The 21,858-nt window shown below is 35.1% G+C and overlaps 1 protein-coding gene across 23 annotated transcripts in view; it reads left to right on the plus strand.

The window, feature by feature from the left end:
* Positions 1 to 21,858, plus strand: part of LOC125671122 (tyrosine-protein phosphatase Lar-like) — an 86,569-nt gene that overhangs the window by 30,057 nt on the left and 34,654 nt on the right. For 13 of the 23 annotated variants that reach the window (XM_056163791.1, XM_048906595.2, XM_048906600.2 and 10 more), the window contains 6 exons: positions 1,074 to 1,189; positions 9,796 to 10,107; positions 13,920 to 14,102; positions 16,450 to 16,560; positions 19,971 to 20,231; positions 21,673 to 21,690. In XM_056163791.1, coding sequence (XP_056019766.1) covers positions 1,120 to 1,189; positions 9,796 to 10,107; positions 13,920 to 14,102; positions 16,450 to 16,560; positions 19,971 to 20,231; positions 21,673 to 21,690 — 955 coding nt within the window. In that variant the 5' untranslated portion in view covers positions 1,074 to 1,119. Of the gene's footprint in view, positions 1 to 247; positions 411 to 1,073; positions 1,190 to 9,795; positions 10,108 to 13,919; positions 14,103 to 16,449; positions 16,561 to 19,970; positions 20,232 to 21,672; positions 21,691 to 21,858 lie in introns of those variants that run through there. The other 10 variants (XM_048906598.2, XM_056163794.1, XM_056163801.1 and 7 more) reach the window with 3 other exon arrangements.

Below are 21,858 nucleotides of genomic sequence, written 5' to 3' on the forward strand. Positions count from 1 at the left end.
TTCCAGCCCAAAATGTAATATTACAAAAACACATTGGTTTTAAATTCACCACTGCACACTGTTCTTTGATGTAATATGACAAGGTAGTATGGGCTAACTATTTGACTTAGTGTGTTAAGATTACAATGTATGTGAGATGATCCATGACCAGATTGCCTATAGGCCTTATCTCCCTTTGTACTGTGACAAAAGACACATCAAAACTTGCACCACAGGAAATGCAACGACGTTTCTGATTGGCTGATTCATTCAAAAGCTATGTATTGGTATGATGTACCTGGACTGTATGGGAAGAACTATCCCTTGGCTGGATGGAAGTTTTAAGTGAAGTGGACACATATAGAATGGACATATATTGGAAACTATGTGACAAAATTCAGAGGAATTAACTTTTAGTGTAATTCACCTAGGTAATTGTGAAAAAAGTGATTTTTGTGAATGAAAGAAGTCCAGGTGTCTTCAGTGAGCCATAGCACTAAGGACTGATTGTGTATTGTAGTGTCCCATTGTACACCCAGTGACTTCATTTATTCATTCATGAAATTTACTGACTGTAAACTTAATTGCCTTTTATGTCTCAATCTCTCTTTTGGGGGGCTTGGAATACTTTTAAAGCTGAAAAGTTGGTAGTTCACTTTTATGGAGAGAAACCGTCATTAATTTGCCCCCAATATTTTGCCCATGATTCACGGTGTTATCTCCTGGACTGTTAGAGCTGAGAGGGTCTTGTTATATCCAGCTGGAAAAAAGTGCTGACTTTATAGGGGAGAAATGACTTTTAAAACCAGTGATAGATAAAGCCCTGTATATGGAAGGGAAATTTAACCAAGAGACGGAGTTTTATCATTGTGTGTTTGCAAGTTTGATGAGGATTATATCACCAGCATTGTGTGGATGTTTTATTTATTTGAGAAACACTTATACTAACAGATACCAATATTAACACTGAGCCAGGAGACAAAACTTCACTAACAATAGTAACTCATGACGGGTGGTGGTCCGAGTATGGTGATGGTAATTTTCCAGAATTGGTAAAAACTTGGTGTTGTATTTTGTTTTGTACATTATTTCAGGTAAAATAGAATTAGTATATGCAGCAGCTTTTAGGCTGTGGTGAGGATGAACAGCCTTCTGAATACCATTGCTGCAGTGGTGCTACTCAGCACCGTGGCTGTCAACGCACAAAATGGTGAGTCACCTTTATTATTCTGCCACATTTGGAAATGTTAAATTCATGCCTTACCCAAGATGCATGAAACAGTCTAGGCAGTGTATGTAATCAATTTGTCACTAACAAGCTGGTGCCAGAGTGAAAACTCAAAGTTCAAAATACAAACATTTTCACCATAAATTGCTTTCATTGTGGAATTTGATTGAAAATTGCAGACTTTAAAGTGAGTTCATGCAACTTTGGTAGATAAAATGTTCTGTATATACTCTTTCATAAGTTCGTTGTGATTTTTCATCATGCACTGAAAAATTATCAGTTTCACAGCATTAAACACAGTGATGTCACAATTACTCCAGGGAACAAAACAGATGAATCTGTTATGAAATCAAAAGCAAGATCAGGAAAGTAATAAACAAAATACCCACCAGAACTGTGTTTGATGATGACTAATTAACATTTTATAAAATAGTAAAAATAAAGCAAAAAATGGACAAAATACCCACCAGAACTGAGTTTGATGATGACTAATTAACATTTTATAAAATAGTAAAAATAAAGCAAAAAATGGACAAAATACCCACCAGAACTGAGTTTGATGATGACTAATTAACATTTTATAAAGTAGTAAAAATAAAGCAAAAAATGGACAAAATACCCACCAGAACTGAGTTTGATGATGACTAATTAACATTTTTATAAAATAGTAAAAATAAAGCAAAAAATGGACAAAATACCCACCAGAACTGAGTTTGATGATGACTAATTAACATTTTATGAAATAGTAAAAATAATAAAACAAAAAAACAAAAAAATCATAAGAAGAAAAGCAGAATAAGAAGCAGAAATATTATTATATAAGAGAGAAAAAACATATGAGAAGAAGAAAGTCTCAAGAAATAGACAAATCACTTACCAGAATTGTGTTTAATGAGAAATAATACTGCGTAATAATGCATATAAAGGGGAAAAGGTATTTTTATGTTGATTTATGATAGCTATTAGATCTTGTAACATATAATTCATTAGTACAGATGCGATACTTTAGAGTTGGTATGGGGGTACCAGTATATCAGTTATTTTGTCATTTGTTGTCTGATGAGCCATGGAAATGAACAAATGTTCAGATCAAACACTTGTTATAGACAACAATGGAGGAGTCCATCTACTGTGAAATCACTTATTTCCGTAGGGTTAAATTTTTGTGCTGTAGGAGAAACTTTCATGGCATCGTAATTTCATGGTGAAAAAACAGCCTCTCTGCTGTTCATACAGGAAATGAATTATATTTGACATAATAACTCAGAAAATTTAAAAAAAAAAAAAAAAAAAAAAAATTGCCAATATTCCAACCAGTAAATGCAGCATACAGAAATACAAATTCCAGTAATCTCAATATGTTTGTTCTCATACTAGTTCATGAATGAATAGGAAAATTTTTCAACAAAATATGCTGAAGATAATATTTGTACATCCTTAAATTATCCTCTGATAGTGTTACTCATCATCATAGAAGTCGATCCTCATTAAAATCTCTCTGAATAATTAATGTATTTTTGTAGTTGTTATATAGCCTTCCTTGGTGTTATGGTGTTGCTGTGTTGCGCGCTTGAGTAAAGTTGAGCTCCATATTTTACCCTTTGGGATTTCAATTCCATAGTACCAGTTATTGCCCCTTAGGGAGAGCAGCACACCTTTATCCATGCACATATGCCTGAAAAGTATCAAAATCCATCCACATATGATATTTTTTTTAAACAAATGATTGCTTTGACATCGTAAGACATGTAAGCAGGGTTATCCTTATTTGCTGTAAATACAACACCTTCAAATGTCCGATTCTTTCCCCTTTTGACAAAGGATAAAATGAAATAGTCATTGACAGTCAGGGTATAGGTATAGATTCCGGTAACTACCACCCTGATTGATAATATTGCTGAAGCTGTTCAATTTCTAATATAGTATACTAGGTTAATTTGGTTGATCATTAATGGTTATATGTTACATCTATGCTAACTTCAAATATGACACATTGAAAACCATTTGACATTAATTAGCCTATAAGGCATGGTTGTGATTTGGAAACAAAACATCATGTGTTCTCTCTCTCTCTCTCTCTCTCTCTCTCTCTCTCTCTCTCTCTCTCTCTCTCTCTCTCTCTCCTTTGTTTTGCAAAAGTTTAATTAATATTGACACTTCCTAAATTTGGAGAGGCTTCCAACATATGGCCTTGTTTGTGAGCACGAACAACGCAAACTAATAAAGTCACATTGGTCAATAATGGGCTTGGGATTCGGTCCCATTGCAGGTCTGTATACAGAAAACTATGCACAGAGCATTTTACGTTTCCCATCTTTTGTAAATTTACAGTTTAGTCATCACTGCCTTTGACTCGTCTCCCAACAGTGCAAGATTTTGAAACAACCAAATATGATATATGGGAACAAGCTCTAAAACTGTATGTGCCAGATTCCTGTACTCTCCATTGAGGCCAAGTTTCTTTAAATCCCTTCAAAAGATTACATATAATATTTCAAAACAAGGGATTTTTATGTGTAACTAAAGAGTTTTAGGAATTTTTAATAGGGGTGTCTGGTATCTTTGGGTGTGCACTTCAAATATTCAAATACGTTTTTACAAGTTCAATACTTAATTATTCTGTTATGCAGATTCTGCACATTTATCATACCTAAGAGTGATTATGCGAAATGCCTTAGAACTCAGGGTAGATAACCTCTGTTAAAAGGTTATACACTTCATTCATTACTAGCAACAGTACAACAGCTGATTATTAAAGTATCTGGGTGCATTTAAAAGAAGATTTATGTCTCGCCAACAATTTGGTTTGCTCTAAAGCTAGGGAACTGAATTCAGCTGACAATGGATTGGATCGACAGTTTGGGATTTAGACATGGTACTGTCTTGGGCAACAGATCTGAAACTCTATTGAACTTGTCCCATGTGATATCAACCTTATGATTCATGTCCAATTGAGAATAATATGAAGATTTTATCAAGAGGGTTTTTGATCATAAGATACAGGGGAAAAAATACCAGCCAGTTAGATTGCGAGTCGTTAGGACTCGTCTGTTGATCTGTAAATATTGACATTGCTTACAATCAAGACTCTAAGAGTTGCGCAAATATTTCCCAAATTCCAGACATTGTGCATTGATTTCTTTTAACTTACAATTGCCCACCTTCTCTCTTATTTATTTGTTTCGGTCCCTCAAAGACCTACTGTTAGTGTGGGTGATTACTTGTATCTTTTGAAACCCAATCCTTGTTAACTAGTAGATGGCTCTTTGTGTAGATGGCTCTTTGTTGCATCGTGTTGCTCTGAATATTGAAATTTATGTAATGCATCTTTTTTCATTAAATGGGTTGGAATTATTTTACTGTCATTTTCGTATATACCCATTTGTTACAAGATATTACAACTGTTCGAGGTCTCTGATAAAACTTTTTCGCTTTATAGTCTGAAAATATCAAAATTAATAAGTCAAATGTGCTGGCTCATAATTTTGTCACAGTATTCATACGTAATTAGTCTTCTGGTCTGACACTGATAGAATTATACACCACACTTAGTAAAATGAATCTGCAGTGTTTCTTCCTTAAGTGGATTAATTGAGCCATCAATGTTAAATTTCCATCATTTTCTATAAGCTTTCAATGCATTTTTTATTTGGTATGTACAGGGCTCAAAATCAACACATGCCCGTCAGTCTGTGACTGGTTAAAAGTCTGGCGGACTAACTGACATTTGTTTTAGTCAGTCCGATGGGACTGGTTAATTTTCTGAAGCATCATTTTGGAAGATCATACTTATGAAATACCTTCAATCTGTAGATATGAGGCGAATCTGATTCGTAAATACTAATCCCACATTTAAGTCTCACAATATTGTCTGGGGCATATTGAATTAAATTTCATTTGAATACATGTACATTAACGAAATATGTTTAATTATTTCTGGAAAACTCTGTTGGACTGGTAATTTTTTTCTGCGGACTGGTTGAAATTAAACCCTATCAGTCTGGCTGGACTGGTGACATAAAAAGTTAGCTTCAAGTCCTGATGTATAGTACTTCTTTATAGAGAGTCCAGATGGTGGATATGAATTATATAGGTTTTTGTACACAATGGGGCATGCATTATACATTTTTCAAAACCCTGGTGCATTTCATACAAAAACAATTGATTGTTATGAAGGAAAAAAAACCATATGATTGATGATTTAATGTAGTAGTAATAAAATTCTTTTATGTTTGAAGATTTGCATGATGCTGACCATTGTGTCTCCTTAAAGGTGATAAATTATTATAATTCACAGAATTAGTCATTGCGGAGGAGAACAGAATATGTCTGGGCTCATCGGGTTATTGCTCTGTGGTCCTGTAGGTGTTGGATTGTGTTGAGTAATGGTATCAGAAATTTGTTTTCCAGCAGGCTGATTGATTGAGAAATCTCCCCAGTCTAAGTCCCTATACAAATGTTATGTCCATCAGCCCCCTGGATATGTATGGAGTAATGAAAGGATGAAAAAGCCCAGGGGGGATGGTCAATCCATTGATTTCCTTTGACAAGGCAATCAAGACAACAAGTGCTGGACCCATACTTAAACACACAGCAGGAGAGGACCAATTTATTTATTGGATTAATTACAAACTCCAATGAATTTTTCAAGATTATGTATCATGATTTATTGTTATATTCCCTTAAAATTGATTTTTTCTTTCTTTGAAACGGAAACTTTTCACTTAGAACGTAGAATACTCTGAAATATTTGAGTTTGGAACATCTGTAAATTAGGTATGAGGTTTAAAGCAGGGATTGGGTTTGATAATGGAAACAGGGAACCCTCATTGAATTTCTGTCAAAATGCTAAAGAGTTTGGTCTGAGAATAACCCTCACCAAGACTGTTGACTAATGGTAATGACTTGACATTTCTTTTGCATTTAGACAGACTCATTTGCATATAGAATTGCATTGTAAGATTTGGGCACCAGCAATGTCTGTAGTTTTATCTCATAGTTTTTCTTCAACTTTGAGTATGATGTTATGTGGGCCAAAAGATTTGTGGTTTAGATATGGGTCTCGCTTTAAATGGTTTAGGTATGTGACTAGGATTTGTAACTTATGTCAGGAAAGCATTGTTTCTCTGACTCATAGCTTTCCAAATGAATTCACACATATTCTGTCTCCTCAATGGTAGCGCCAAACAAGCCAATTAATAAGCAATACATGTTCCTGTCACAGAGTCGGCCTGCAGCAGCAGCAGCCAGTTTTATTCTCATCAAAAGATAATGGCTTGAATTATGATTGATCTGCTTGATTAATCCTCATTATTGTATTTCTGTGGACTTCTCCCAAACCAGCGTGGATCATCATACAGTTAAAAAAAAAGGAAAAATTTCCGGGTGGTTATGACTGTCAATCAATAAACACAAGTCTGATAAGCAGGGTATATCCTCTCCACCCATTACCAAGGGTCAACATCAGAAATTAGCGATAGCGTAGACTACCTGTCGTCCTGCACACCGTTGACACTGTGTAAAGGCTGCATGTTCATTGTTTTACTTCCACCTCTTCATTATTTCTATGAAGCATCTGTACGTTTTGTCATGATCACGAAAAAAGACAAACCACGATTCTAATCATCCATTTCCTCCACGATTTTAAGATAGTTCCTCAATAACTTTAATAATCATAGACGTCTGAGTTTAAAGTTTATGCAACCTGCCCTATCTTGCAAAGCTTCAAACTTTCCTTCCATGTTTGTCCCGCGGTTTTGAATTATTCTACGTAGAACAAAACACGTGTATGTTTATGTTTCCTCTTATAAAAGTACAAAATGTACATCTATTTTTAATTCAAAAATGGCAAGTTTCTTTTTCATGAATACTGCAGTATTGATATTTGAAGTTGGCACAGAAACACTGGAAATATTAGCTTAAAGCATGTGCTCCTTATATCGCTACCTTGTTCAAACATACAGGTAAATATAATGCATTTTGTTTTTGGATCCCACAGGAACTTCTAAATACACCTTCTACCAATTCTTGCCTCATTTAAATAGTAAGTCTGAGATGAGTCAAACTGACACTGAACATAACCCGACAAGTAAGTTCAGCAACTTCAGAGAGTTACCTCCTCTTTGATTGATAAACCCCAACTTTTTCTCTCTCATTGTTTGCTGGTGTGGTTTATTTAATAAGTGTTATGGATTTTCCCGAATATAACGCTGATTCAGCAACAGATTAAAGGAGATGCTGAATTTTTCCTCTTACCAAAAAAAAAAAAATGAAAAAATAATGAATGCAATTGTATGAGCTAGCTAGCATCAGATGAATAAATATTTGATCAGTTTTGTGTATTGTATGGTGAAATTTGATCCCCAAACACACTAGTGCATCAGTACATCCTCCCGCTGCCTCACTGTATCTCCACTTTTATTATGATATTGTGATGGCCTGATGTTAATGGAGAATAAAAGTGGGGTTTATTAAGCTGGGGTTACTTTTTTATGCGTGTGACAGTTGTGTGAATTGATCTTGGATATTTCCATCAAACATTTATGAATTTCAATGCACACAAAGTTCCGTGAATCTGCATGTCTTTGTCGTAGATAAATGTTGTTATTACACAACTTGATAAGGGCAGAAGTAAGCATTTCAACACCCTATGATCTTTCTTTATGGTCATTTATTTCCCCTTTTAGTGATTTCATTAACCCATGTCATTATCACACAACTAAGATGTACATAAATTTGGAATTCCTATTAAAGAATAAACATTTGGATATGATTTATTCCTAATTAGGGCCCAAACGAGCATAACACTCGACATACAGGATTCAAATCACAGATACAATGCAGGACTGAGTTCCAGTACACAAATATAATAATCACAAATACAATGCAGGACTGAGTTCCAGTACACAAATATGATGTTCATACATACAATGGACACACTCAATTCTCATCATGAATATGGGGGTGTCCTATGTTAATTACAGACTCCGCTGAAATGGAAACACGTATGTAGCGCAATGTGTTGTTTTGTTTGTTATAGTACGATACAAAAGGTAGCAAGAGACGGTGCTATAGGAATTATTTCAGTAGTGAAACATTATGCCTCTTGATTTTGACATCTTGACAAATATGAAGTCTTTATCTCATCAATAGTTCAAAAGACAGAAAGGCTAACAGATCAAAGTAATGCATGCTTTGGATTTTTCAGTCTTGGGGAGCATTCAGCACACTGGATGTTCACAATGAAGTACTACTCATTCCTTACATTCACATACTACTGCATGACTGCCCCCCCCCCCCCCCCCCCCCCCCCCTGTCCCTGTACAGTGTAATAATACTCATTCCTTACATTCACGTACTGCTGCATGACTGCCCCCGTGTACAGTGTCTCTTTGAACTTGCCAATGGTTGCCTTAGGGAAGATTGACAAGAATAAGATCAAACATTTTTTTTCCTACCACACTATGGTGACAACCTACATTTACTCATTGTGTATGGGTCAGAAGATATGAAAGTGGGGTTTTTTCCCCCAATGTATCAAATAAATTGGAAATGAAGAGACCTAGGAGAAAAAAGAATAGGGTTAGATTGGAGTTGATTTGTTTTCTTCTGTCAATTGTCTGGTGTTGTAATGGAACATTTATGTGTGACAGTGATATGTGGCATTGATTTCTTAATAGTATAATACAAAACTGTCTGAACAGTCTGGCCTTTTGACTGATCATTTGTTTCTGTAGAGATAAACAAAGATGCCCATTTTACTCCATTGACCCCCCACCCCCAAGTGTTCAACAGAGAGAACCTCCTAATAATTGATGTTTTTCTGTGACCCATGTTGTGGTGTTAGTTTTAATCATGTACCATGCATTAATACCAGCATTTGTCATCAACTTTTCATTTTTGGAAATAAATGAACATGATCGATATGTCAACCATTTTTGAAATACATGTATATTGTGTTAATTAATAAAAGATTGTCTACATGACCTAGTAGATTCAGACTGCAAAATGAAAATAAGGTAGAGCATGTGGATGCATCATGAATATGAAAGTAAACTATAGTATAAAATGATAGTAAGATGTAAGTGTAGCTCAGTGCATCAATATTGCAGCATGAAAATGAAAGTAAACTTGAAAGCATAAAATATAAGTGCAGTGCATGCATGATGCAGCATGAAAGTAAATGTTATAAAATGATTGTAAAAGTGTCTGTAATTTGTTGACTAGGTGTCTCAATACACCTCTAGTTTGTTTGATAAGGCTTAGTTGTACTGGTAATTTAGAAGTAATGTAACAGCATATAAAATGAAACAAAAGTTGGTTGTAATAGAAAATCTAAAAACATTTCTGTGATGGCAATAAGCATCAGTGGTCATAGGTTGAGTGAGGATTTTTAAAACTCCATCATCAGTACATGGCAGTGCAGATGATGGTTATGTGTTTTAAAGTAATTAATGACTGAAAGTGTATTGATACACCTTAAAGGTAACATGTGTCCTTCACCTGCATGTATGTCATTCTCCCCAACAAGGTAAAATTCATGTGAGGAATATAGAAACTTATCCTTGATTTCCCATTGTATTTTACAGTTGCACCACAAATCACTCTGGAGGTTCGAAATCTGACCGTTGCAGAGGAACTTGTTGTCAGCTTCGTTTGTAAGGCCTCCGGAAGTCCACAGCCCACATTCCACTGGCAGAAAGACTCCAATAAACTGAACACTAGGAGGAACAGATTCAAAGTTTTTGACATGCCGTATGGCAGCGTTTTGAGAATCGAGATTGTTAGAAACAAAGACAGTGGTAGTAACTTTACTTGTGTGGCTGAGAATGGGGTCGGAAAACCAGCCAAAAGCACCGGGCATTTAAAGGTTTACCGCATCGACAGGGATGGTGGAAATGGTAAGAAAAAGTGGATTTTGTCAATGACTGTGTGGTTTGAAAGTTGTGATGTTGCTTCATAACTATGCACTACATATATCATGACATATCTTCTTTCTGTTTTTAAAGGCAGGGTCTAAAGGCGATTTGTACTGTGATGATAGTTTTTAACAATAATTAACGATCAGTGTGTTGCAGAGTAAATGAATATTTCCATAATTGAATATATTTTTTTTCTGTTGAGAATTTTGCCTTTTTAAGTTCCTGTCAAGACTGCATCTGACCTTGACCAAATTTTTCAGCTCACAAAGGAAAACATGTGCATGCACTAAGTACAAGCATGTGAGGATAATTTAACAGTATTTAAATGAGTATGCCAAGCATTATTTTACTAGTTTATCATCACCTACAAGATTGGAAGGCAACACTTGGGAGGTCCATCACTCAATTTAGAGAGATGTGTTGTAGAAAATATGATATTGCATGTTTTCTATTGAAAAAAGAAAATAAATTGTCTCTTTCTTGTATAAGAGTTAATTACAATATTTATTTTGTTAGTAAAAATAACTTTGCTGTGTCATCGTATATCATTGTCACACACGAGTGACATATCAACACACATGAAAACCGAAACCCCACACTCCTGAAATATAAAAAAAATGTCGCAAATATGAATATAAAGATAGATATTTAGTCTTTTTATGTCATGAGGGACATAGAACCAACGGCAGAGTGCAGCAATTTCTGTAGCAGCTGATTGTTGAAATTAACCCGGTGCTTCAATTATTTATATATATTTCCCAGAAACACAAAGTAGACATTAATTAGTGAAATATTTATACCTGACATAGATTTGAATTATGAAACATCTGACAGAGATACACAGATGACAGTTATAATAAATTTCCATTATCTTTCATCTTGTTCATGGTACATCTGGTAGATTGATTTCCATTGAAGCACAAAGCAGGGAGGACTGATCTTTTTTCTATTTAGTGATGGGGGATTTGTTTTCCTATGATCAGGTTAATGCAGTGGTCTTTTATTCATCTTTGATCAACTTTTGACCCTGTTGAAGCTAATGTTGTCAAAGTTTTCTGAAAACAGCAGAGTGGAAGAAAGGATCAGTGTGTTCAATATTTAATGACAATAAATCTCGAGAATTTACCACATCATCGCTTACCATGGACCCTGGAGAATAAATAGCTAAGACTTTAATGTCAGAATTATGGCCAATATGTCGACAAAAGCAATATTTCGACAAAATTGCATTCTGAAGTATATTTTATATGGATTAATTTGATTTTGATTAGGAGTTGTCTTCCTTTGGGAGCTTTTCTTTGAGTTAAGGTTCTGAAGTAGAGTTATCTCCCTGAGGGAGGTCCTTGAGTTGACTCACAGCAACAATGTACTGGTAGAGAGTATTCCTATAAAACGATTGCAGTGCATCTTTTTAATTTACAGTAGTGGGTTTCTTTTTGTGTTGCCAGTGTGCACAAATTCATTTGGAAGTTCAAACAAGCATTTTCCTACATAGATGATTTCTAACTGATGATTTATACTGCAGCTGTCAATAAAGCAATTAAATAATCAATATGGGTTTTTTTATAAGCGTGTATTGCTTCAGCAGCAATGAAATTCGTAATGCGCTTTTTAATATGTAATGATGCTGGCATGACATCTGTGAACCAGAGTTATATTGTATGACAAATTGTGTTTTGGTATGACAGGAGAAACTAAAAATGTGCTGAGTGCATTCTACTCAGAATAGGTCTGATCAAACTGGAGATGACGCGGGGACTAGATACACTTTATTGTCACCATACAGTACCGAGTTACGTTTCCCATTGCACTTTTTGTCATTATTTCATAGTGGTAGAGATCTCTATGAAAATATCAAAATAGCACCCCCGTCCCGATCTCCGGAGGAAATACAGATTTCTGTATGTGATTGAACAGACAAAGAAAATAGCCATTACAATAATCTTGGCATTGTCAAACTTTTGTATGCAGTACCATACCATTGATATTGATTTTGTCATCGTTGCCATGGAAAGGAGGAAGAAGAATAAATTAACAAAATATTCAGACTCTCCAATATTTCATTTTCATCCATGCTTCGCATATATCTACAATGATTTATTAAAGAGTACAATTTTATCTTCTAAAATGATTAAACATGCTGTGACACCAATAGATCTTATGTGTGTTTTAGCTGGTAGTCTTCACATAACTTAATTTGATGTTTGGACTAAGCCAACACTTTCAAGCATTGCTGTGATAAAACATATACAATTGTACATTTACATGTTAGTATATAGGCGAATGTACTACATTTTATAGGAAGTGTTTGAAATCCTCGCACAGGCATGATAAGTATGAGGAAAGTATAGGGAACAAATTTTATTAAAGTAGTTAGATCTTATGTTATATAGTTATTACTTATGAAATTGATATGTTATTATCATTAGAAAATAGAATGCTGTAAATTTCAGGTGAATATCTTAAATGGAAAAAAACTTATAAAGGTAGCTATCAATGTCTTTTTGCTTTTTATTCTAATGGATCCAAATTTCTTCTCAATCCCAAGATGGAGAAAAACAACATTTTTCTTTATCTGTTTTTCATTTGCATCTTGAATTAGTGTTGTAATGTAAAAGTTGGTTCACAGCTTGTTGTGAGCCAAGAGAGACAACTCCGATTGAACACAAGACTTGTTAGGTAGACTATTTTGCTCACCTGAGACTCATTCTAACTGGTATTGGGATTAACGTGAGCTTATGAATAAAGTATAGCTAATAAATACAAAGTGTAAGATGTCCGTAAGTTTTACAATACTGAATAAGAAACTTAATTGTGTTTTCATTCTAGTGCTGAACATTTTCAAGCGGTACATGAACAAGAAAAAAATAATTGATGGTTCTTTTATTTCCAAATTGAAAGACAGTGAAGCTGACACATTGGTTGATTTACATTTCAGCAGTTTCTTAAGTTACAAAAATCTCAGGTGAGCAATGGCAGGAATTCCAGCTTTTCAAAATTTTTAAATAGATGTGGTCTGTATTGCATAAATGCACAGTACGAGACAACTTTGTATACTTTCTGCATACAGTTTTCCACTGTTGTCTGACAAGTAGAGATGCCTATATTTTTCCTACCCACAATCCTCCCCTTTACCCAATCTACCCACAATTCCTGCTCTATCTCTCTTCCGGATTACCCTATTTAAAACTTTTCTACAATGTATATTTTTTCCTACAAATTAGCATTTTGTTATCGTGTTAAGAAAACATTTTCCCTCAAGTTTTTTCAAGTAATGTTATCTTTATCAATGATGACTGCAGAACTATTCATCTGCGTCTAGCGTTTCTCGGATACTGCATTTCTGTACACTAATGATCCTATTTTTAGTGATACTGAACTTTCATTTGTCAAACAAATGTCAAATTGAGGTTCACAGGTACAGTAATAACAAAATGTGGCTTTCTGCACGTACTGAAATGTATATCAAAAACAGGGGCCCATGATGCAAAAGGTTTTGTGACTATAGAGTATAAATTCCTAATCGATCAAAAATACTTTGGTTATATTTGTAAAATATGTAGAATTATACTTGTATATACTTCTCATTATATCTTTGCAGTTGCCATAAATTTGCATTCGAAAAAGTAAGAAAAGTTTGGTCTTTGATCATAGGACCTTCTGTAAGATGGACCCTGTGGTTGATAAAAATTTAGCCAAGAAATGATCTAAATATCATTATTTCATTTGTCAGTAAATCAGAAAACCAAGATTTGACTTATTTTTCTTTTGTTTTCTTTTTACTTTTATAGAATTTCCACAAGGATATCCTAAAATCATTGTCAACCCTGAGCTAAAATCTGTAGAGAAAGACAAGCCCACGATAATGCAATGCCAGGCAGACGCTAACGGTCACAAGTTTAACATTGAATGGTTCAAAAATGGTGTCCCGGTGGATCTGGGAGACAGCAAGCGACTAACAACCACAAGAACAGGTACTTGTATGTCAGAATTAGGAAGTTTATTTCAGCATAGCGTTCACAAGAACAGGTACTTGTATGTCAGAATTAGGAAGTTTATTTCAGCATAGCGTTCACAAGAATAGGTACTTGTATGTCAGAATTAGGAAGCTTATTTCAGCATAGCGTTCACAAGAACAGGTACTTGTATGTCAGAATTAGGAAGTTTATTTCAGCATAGCGTTCATAAGAACAAGTACTTGTATGTCAGAATTAGGGAGCTTTTTTCAGCATAGCGTTCACAAGAACAGGTACTTGTACATCAAAATTAGGGAGCTTTTTTCAGCATAGCGTTTACAAGAACAGGTATTGTATGTCAGAATTAGGAGGCTTATTTCAGCATAGCGTTCACAAGAACCGGTACTTGTATGTCAGAATTAGGGAGCTTTTTTCAGCATAGCGTTCACAATAACCGGTACTTGTATGTCAGAATTAGGAAGCTTATTTCAGCATAGAGTTCACAAGAACAGGTACTTGTATGTCAGAATTAGGAGGCTTATTTCAGCATAGCGTTCACAAGAACCGGTACTTGTATGTCAGAATTAGGGAGCTTTTTTCAGCATAGCGTTCACAAGAACCGGTACTTGTATGTCAGAATTAGGAAGCTTATTTCAGCATAGAGTTCACAAGAACAGGTACTTGTATGTCAGAATTAGGAGGCTTATTTCAGCATAGAGTTCACAAGAACAGGTACTTGTATGTCAGAATTAGGAGGCTTATTTCAGCATAGCGTTCACAAGAACAGGTACTTGTGTGTCAGAATTAGGGAGCTTATTTTAGCATAGCATTTTCTTTTTACACGTATTTACACCAGGTACCTGAGGTGATTTTTAACCAGTGTGAGATCATGTCATTCCCTGAGCATTGTAAGTGATGTATTAAGTGATATGCATCTGGGTATTCAAAATTAGCCGGGATGTCAGATTTTACACACTAATGTATAACTGCTACGTGCTTCTCTATCTGTGGGTGACTGAGTCATTTATGATTCTGTGATGTGATAGCTTCACAAAAATCATGTTGAGTCAACCTCCTCTGGCTGTACATGTTTAATGGAGGACAAATTTTATATTGAAGTTAGTTGTGGTTTTTTGATATTAAGAAAATAGTCTGAAAAGCATTTTGGCTACAAATGAAAGTAACATTATCTATGATAAAAATAGTGCAGTACAAATTCAACAAATCTAATCCATTGTTATAATTTATGAAATACTTGTATTTGTACTTGTAATTGTAAACAAATTTCTGCCTGGATGTAAAGACTGACTATTGTATATGTTAGATTAATGTATGGCACTTTTCATTTTGCTTTCCATATCAGTCAGGGGTCACATTAGCATATCAGTCAGGGGTCACTTTATATATCAGGTCAGGGGTCACTTTATATATATCAGGTCAGGGGTCACTTTATATATCAGGTCAGGGGTCACTTTATATGAGCATATTAGTGAGGGGTCACTTTATATTATCAGTCAGGAGTCACTTTATATTAGCCCTAGAAGCGTCAGAATTGAGGACTGATACAGAGTAATTTAGGGCTGATATAGGAAGTGACCATCGTCGGATACCCACGGCTGATCTCGTCTTCTACTCGTGATGAATAGAAGACGAGATCAGCCGTGGGTATCCGACGATGGGATGCAACTGAAAAAATGTCATCCTGACTTTCATATTATGCTTGTGCAACAATGATTTTAAAGGTGATTTGTCATGTTTGAGTAAACAATAACGTTGCAATTCCTAATATGATGTCATAAAGTGCCAACAAGCTGAGAAGTGAGTGTGATGCCATATAAGTGGAATTTTTAGCGAGGCACAAATTTAGCGATTTTTCCATAAATGATGGGTATATAGTTTTAGCAAGAGCTAATTTTAGTGACTTATAATTGCCTTTACCTCCGATAAGGAATAAATTGTTAGCGATATTCAAATTTAGCGATCTCAACACTGTCACTAATAATGCCAAAATTAAATCCTCGCTGAAAATTCTGCTTATATGCTATTGTTTATTATGACTGAGTAGTGTGCTTCTGCTCCCATATAGGATTTGTTCTATAAGTCACAAAACAGCTAGTGCACACTCGATAAGTATATAATTCAATACCTATGTCAATGTAGAAACCCATAACGTGTATATAGTACACATGTGTAAATTGTATCATGTAGTTATAATGTTTAATTGTTAATTTGTATACGCCCCCTGAGAGCCCTTGATTGGTGAATAAATAAATATATATATAATATAGTAAAATAAATAGACTCTCAAAATTTGTCCATTTATTCTTTGTTTTGTTGATCACAAGAATTCTCATTTTACCTTTAGGTTCTCTACAGATTGCCAAAGCCTTAGAGTCAGATTATGGAAAGTATGAATGTGTGGCTTCCAATGAGTATGGAGTGGCCTATTCGTATGCTGCTATGCTGTACGTCAGAGGTTTGTATAGATTTTAAGTAGTCATTCAGAGATAGGAGGAAAAACACATCCAATGCCAATTTTCACAAGTACTCAAGAGTCAGCTTTGTAGTGCTCAATTTTGAATTCATAACAAATGAATATATCTTGAAAAAATGTGTTGCTGCCAATGGTTTGAATGAGGCATCTAGTTAAATAAACACAACTCTCTCTCATGAATGGTGTATATATATGTGTGTGATATTTAGCATAAATATTTTCAATGAATCACACCATTATATCTTTATAGAGTTTTCTCCCTTACTTCACATCATTATCTGTCAAATGTTATTTTCTGTTTAGCAAACTTTCACAAATATTTCCATGTATCTGGCATGACACTGAATGACTGATGATGGCAATGCTCGTGTTGAACATCTGTGTGCTATCACCAATACCGAGACTATTCATATTTTTCATTTTTCCTGTGTACTACGTGGGTCGTTAAACCCTAAGTCTTGATGCCTGTCAGACTTTATCTGATAAAATTGGAAGGAAACAATGTTTATATCGTACCACCATGAAAGATTTGACAAAGTAGTTTTGTTGAATTCCATGAAGCACAAAGAAATTGAAACATGAAAATTTTTTTGGTTAGAAAATGAATGAAAAGAGTGAAAAATGCATTTGCCTAACAAGTTCTCCCACAATCATAATCTCACAATCATACTACAGACAAGTTGTCCTCTCACAATCATACTAGAGACAAGTTCTCTCACAGTCACACTACAGACAAGTTGTCCTCTCACAATGTAATATATTTCTCTGACTAAACTGAACCATCATCTGTCTGTCCTCTGTATCTGTATATTTTACTTTTAAAATTCTCAACTTCTTCTCTGGAACCAGTGGTGCAATTAAATCAAGTGTTTAGAAATTATTACTGGAATAAAGTGATTTTAAAGTTACAACACTTTATCATGGAGTACATCACATGAGGATGAATTCTATGATTTCCAAAAATGTATGTACAGTAAAATATCTCTATCTCGAAGTCCGAGGGACCTTGAAAAACTTCGAGATATCCGGGGGTTCGAGATATCCAAAATCGATCTTGGATATTTTTTTAAGGAGGATATTTGATGCATAGTATGGGATTCGCATTATAAACAAAACCCCGTTGCCGTTTCTTATAGTTTAATTCAAGTTGATAAATTAATATTGTGGAATTTCAAAGACAAACATTTCGTTTTTTTAAATATATATAAACATCCAATTGAATTCACAATGTGTTTCAAAATTAAGATGATCGTGCCTGTATGCTTACTTTAAGTTTACTGATGTCCAGGCTCGACTGGGATGTAGTTTTTGCGTTGTAATGAAAGAACCCATCACGTAAGAAACAAAAAAGACGGATTTAAAAAAAAACAACTTTTAAATGTCTATTAAATAAATTTTCGTGTTTTCTCTGTACTAGTTTTAATGATGAAGCGTGTATTATTAAATGCGTTATCGTTATTAAGAGCGTAAGCTTCAAGCGTACTTCGACGATTTTGTGAGTTTATCTAACCCACATGTTAATGATAGAGCGTGTGTCATTCAAAACACCATCCCTGTAATCGGGTGTGTTAGTTCATAATTGGCGGTGAACTTTAGCCGTAATGTTGGATGGCTTCACTAATCACCTAAGCTGTTGGACTATTTATTGTGACCTGGGTCTGCTCGGAAAAGCGAGCGTGGATTAGCGGTCATTAATTATAATTGATGTAGCCGCAGGTGTGAATGTGTGACTTAACGACGCCAGGTATGGTAAGCAGAGCGGAAAATTGACTGCACTTCGAGATAAACCTGGTGAATTTAGGGTATGGGACCTTGAAAATACTTCGACATAAGCGGAGTATTCGAGATTACCGTGTTCGAAATATCAGAAGTTTTTTAAATCATTTATATAGGGAAAACGGCCGGGACCGGCGGTCGACTTCGACTCAAGCGGGGTATTCGAGATAAACCATATTCGAGATACAGATATTTTACTGTATTATCACTATTTCCCAATCATGTACACTTTGAACAGAGCAAAGCTTTTTATTCATCATTATGACTGTCTGAGAAAGGATAACTTGTCTGCCAGTATGACTGAGACCGAGGAGGGGGTGGGTGGGTGGGTTGTATTTTACAAAGTTTACTACTTTTTGTCCAGAACATAATGTATATTGGATAATTTTTGCAAGCTGGAAATGCTGGCTTTTTTTTGGCAGATGAGGAAAATTCACATAAAACAAAATCACTAGAATTTTTCTATTGATATAGATCATACACTTGTTAAATGAAAATAGATCACTAAGATTTCAAACTCATTTTCAAGGGAAAAATCCAGAACTTTAAGCATCAAAATGACCTGATGTGCAGTATCACTGCAGTTTTCCTACTCTTACTTGTCCATCTTTACCCCTTACTATCTCACCCTAAGGCCAGAGTAGGACCATGAGAGGGTGTTCACATTTTACTTGATACCTATGATGTCTGCAATTATCTCACTTTTAAAGAGTTCCGGTCTATTTCATACACTGAAAAACATTAATCTCTCCTAATGAAGTGGAAAGATAATGTATGCTCTCTCTCACTCTTCCTCTCGCTCTCTCGCTCTCTCTCTCTGGAACTCGAATCTTGGGGTTCACAAATTGTTCTTTAAGAAGTTCCATTTAGAAAATAAAGACTACAGGAAATAATCCTTGTCAGGGGGCTAACACTTGACATGTTCCCTGTTCTGGAGATCAGTGGCATCCTATAGACAGTGCAGTTGATATCAGGGGTTGTTTGCGATGTAACATATGCTAGGTTAATCAAAAAGGCTGGTTATATCAGGTAATCTGGAACACACCCCTGTCTAATGCTATGTATCACGAGCCCTACTTACACAACTTAATAGAGCTGGCAGATTTGAATTTAATATACATCTGCAGAATCTAATATGATCAAAATATATCTTTTTTGATCTGGGTTTTGAAAAAACACACCTCTCATGTAGTATTTGATGCCAACAAGTTTTATCTGAAATAATATTTATTTTATGATTTGGGGGAAATTGGTATTGTTATAAGGTATTTCATAATAGTAGTCAATATTTATTCATATGTTGTTGTGCATATAGGTTTTTCATTTTACATGATTAAGGTGCAAATACAATATTATTTTCTCAAAGCATCTGTTTCAAGTACGGTGTCATTGCACACATTTTACACACTTTTAATGTTCTTTACCATTTGTTTCACTGCGTCTATTCAATCATGGTGCCATCTTTATGTTTAATCTAAGACAAAGTTAATCTGCTCAATGAAAATGACACATGTACGTAATGTCACAGACACTTTGATACCCTAAGTAAGAATTGAAATCTTGCTCTTGAATACCATACATTTTAAACATACCTTTATGATGATTGTTTTTTGCAGTACGGAGAGTCCCTCCCCATTTTACCCTTCCACCAAAGCGATTGGAGGTGAACCCAAATGGCAGTGTCAATCTGACCTGTGTGGCAGTAGGCTCTCCGATGCCCCATGTCATGTGGCGAGACGGTGCCTCAGAACTTGGAAAGCCTGTCATAGGGAAAAATGTCCTTCAACTAAAGAATGTCACAGAAAGCAAGAACTATACATGTGTAGCGTCATCTGAGCTCGGAAACATCGAGCATGTTGGGGAAGTCATTGTGAGAGGTAAGGCACCTGTACCATCATGTGGTGTGTTAAAAGTAAGGCACCTGTACCATCATGTGGTGTGTTAAAAGTAAGGCACCTGTACCATCATGTGGTGTGTTAAAAGTAAGGCACCTGTACCATCATGTGGTGTGTTAAAAGTAAGGCACCTGTACCATCATGTGATGTGTTAAAAGTAAGGCACCTGTACCATCATGTGGTGTGTTAAAAGTAAGGCACCTGTTCCAACCGGAGAAATGTGGTGTGTTAAAAGTAAGGCACTTGTTCCAAATGGAGAAATGTGGTGTGTAAAAAGTAAGGCACCTTTTCCAACCGAAGAAATGTGGTGTGTAAAAAGTAAGGCACCTGTTCCACCGGCAGCGATTTTTTTCTACCCACTGGTACTGGTACCGGTACCCATTCAGTTGGGAAAAATAGCGTCAAAATCGAACAAATTGGGAATTTTCTAACAATGTATCGGCAAATGATTTCAACTAAAAGAAAAGAAAAAAGAGAACAAAACAAGAAGTAGTCTCATCTCTTTACAAACTTTTTTACGCTAATATTTGCTGTTGTGAGATATAAGGAATCGTCATAGGCTCGTTTTAGAATTGTCGTAGTTCTACAAAACACGCGCACTGCCATGATCATTCTGTACTTTCGATTTAATACCGGAAGTGGACATTTTAGTTAACTTGTACAATGTTTCAGACCAAGTAAATTACGATTTTTCGGCAAGTGAATTGGGAATTTTTAGTCTCAAAATTGGGAAAAATCAATGGTTTTTGGCATTGGGAATGGTACCGTTTATCGGTACCAGTTATATAAGGAAAAAAATCACTGACCGGAGAAATGTGGTGTGTAAAAAGTAAGGCACCTGTTCCAAACGGAGAAATGTGGTGTTAAGACAAGGCACCTGTTCCAACATATGGTGTGTTAAAAGTAATTCACCTATTCCAACCTGAGGCATTGTGTGTTAGAGGTAAGGCACCTATACCAAATCAAGGCATAGTATGTTTAGATGTAAGGTACCTGATTCAACTTGAGGCATGTGATGTGAATTATGTCAAAAGTACTAACAGAAATCTACTAACTCATTCATCAAAAGCATGTTTTCCAAATGTGTTGCATTGTGGACATAAGCTTTTAGTCTCTATTAAGTGCCACAGAATTACAAAACTTCAGACATCATACCTGAAATGAGTTTTAGGACAGATAATGGGTTGCAATGTTGTAATGAAAATTACAGAATTTTATCAGTTTTATTTATTTATTTTTTTACATCATAAATAATTTATTTTTTAAAATAAAGGAGATTATATATATTATATGAATACATATAAATCAATATTCATATGTAATTGAATGATATCTCTTTCTTTTTAAATTCTCACAGAAATATCATTTATGCAAGTTGTTGTCTTTTACGTAAGAATTTGTTGAAAATTCTTTTTTTATGCAGCCAAGGGTGTTGATTCCGGTATGCAACTTCACATATTTTTTTTTTCCTTACAAAAATAGCATGGATCTGATATGAATTGGATTGACACGTTCAGAATCACCTCCTATTGTTCTGTAGTAAACTGTGTGATATACAATATATACCTGTCATCTCGTATATATAATCAGAATATCCATTATACTTTCA

Source organism: Ostrea edulis, chromosome 4 (assembly GCF_947568905.1).
Source record: "Ostrea edulis chromosome 4, xbOstEdul1.1, whole genome shotgun sequence".
Lineage (NCBI taxonomy): Eukaryota > Metazoa > Mollusca > Bivalvia > Ostreida > Ostreidae > Ostrea > Ostrea edulis.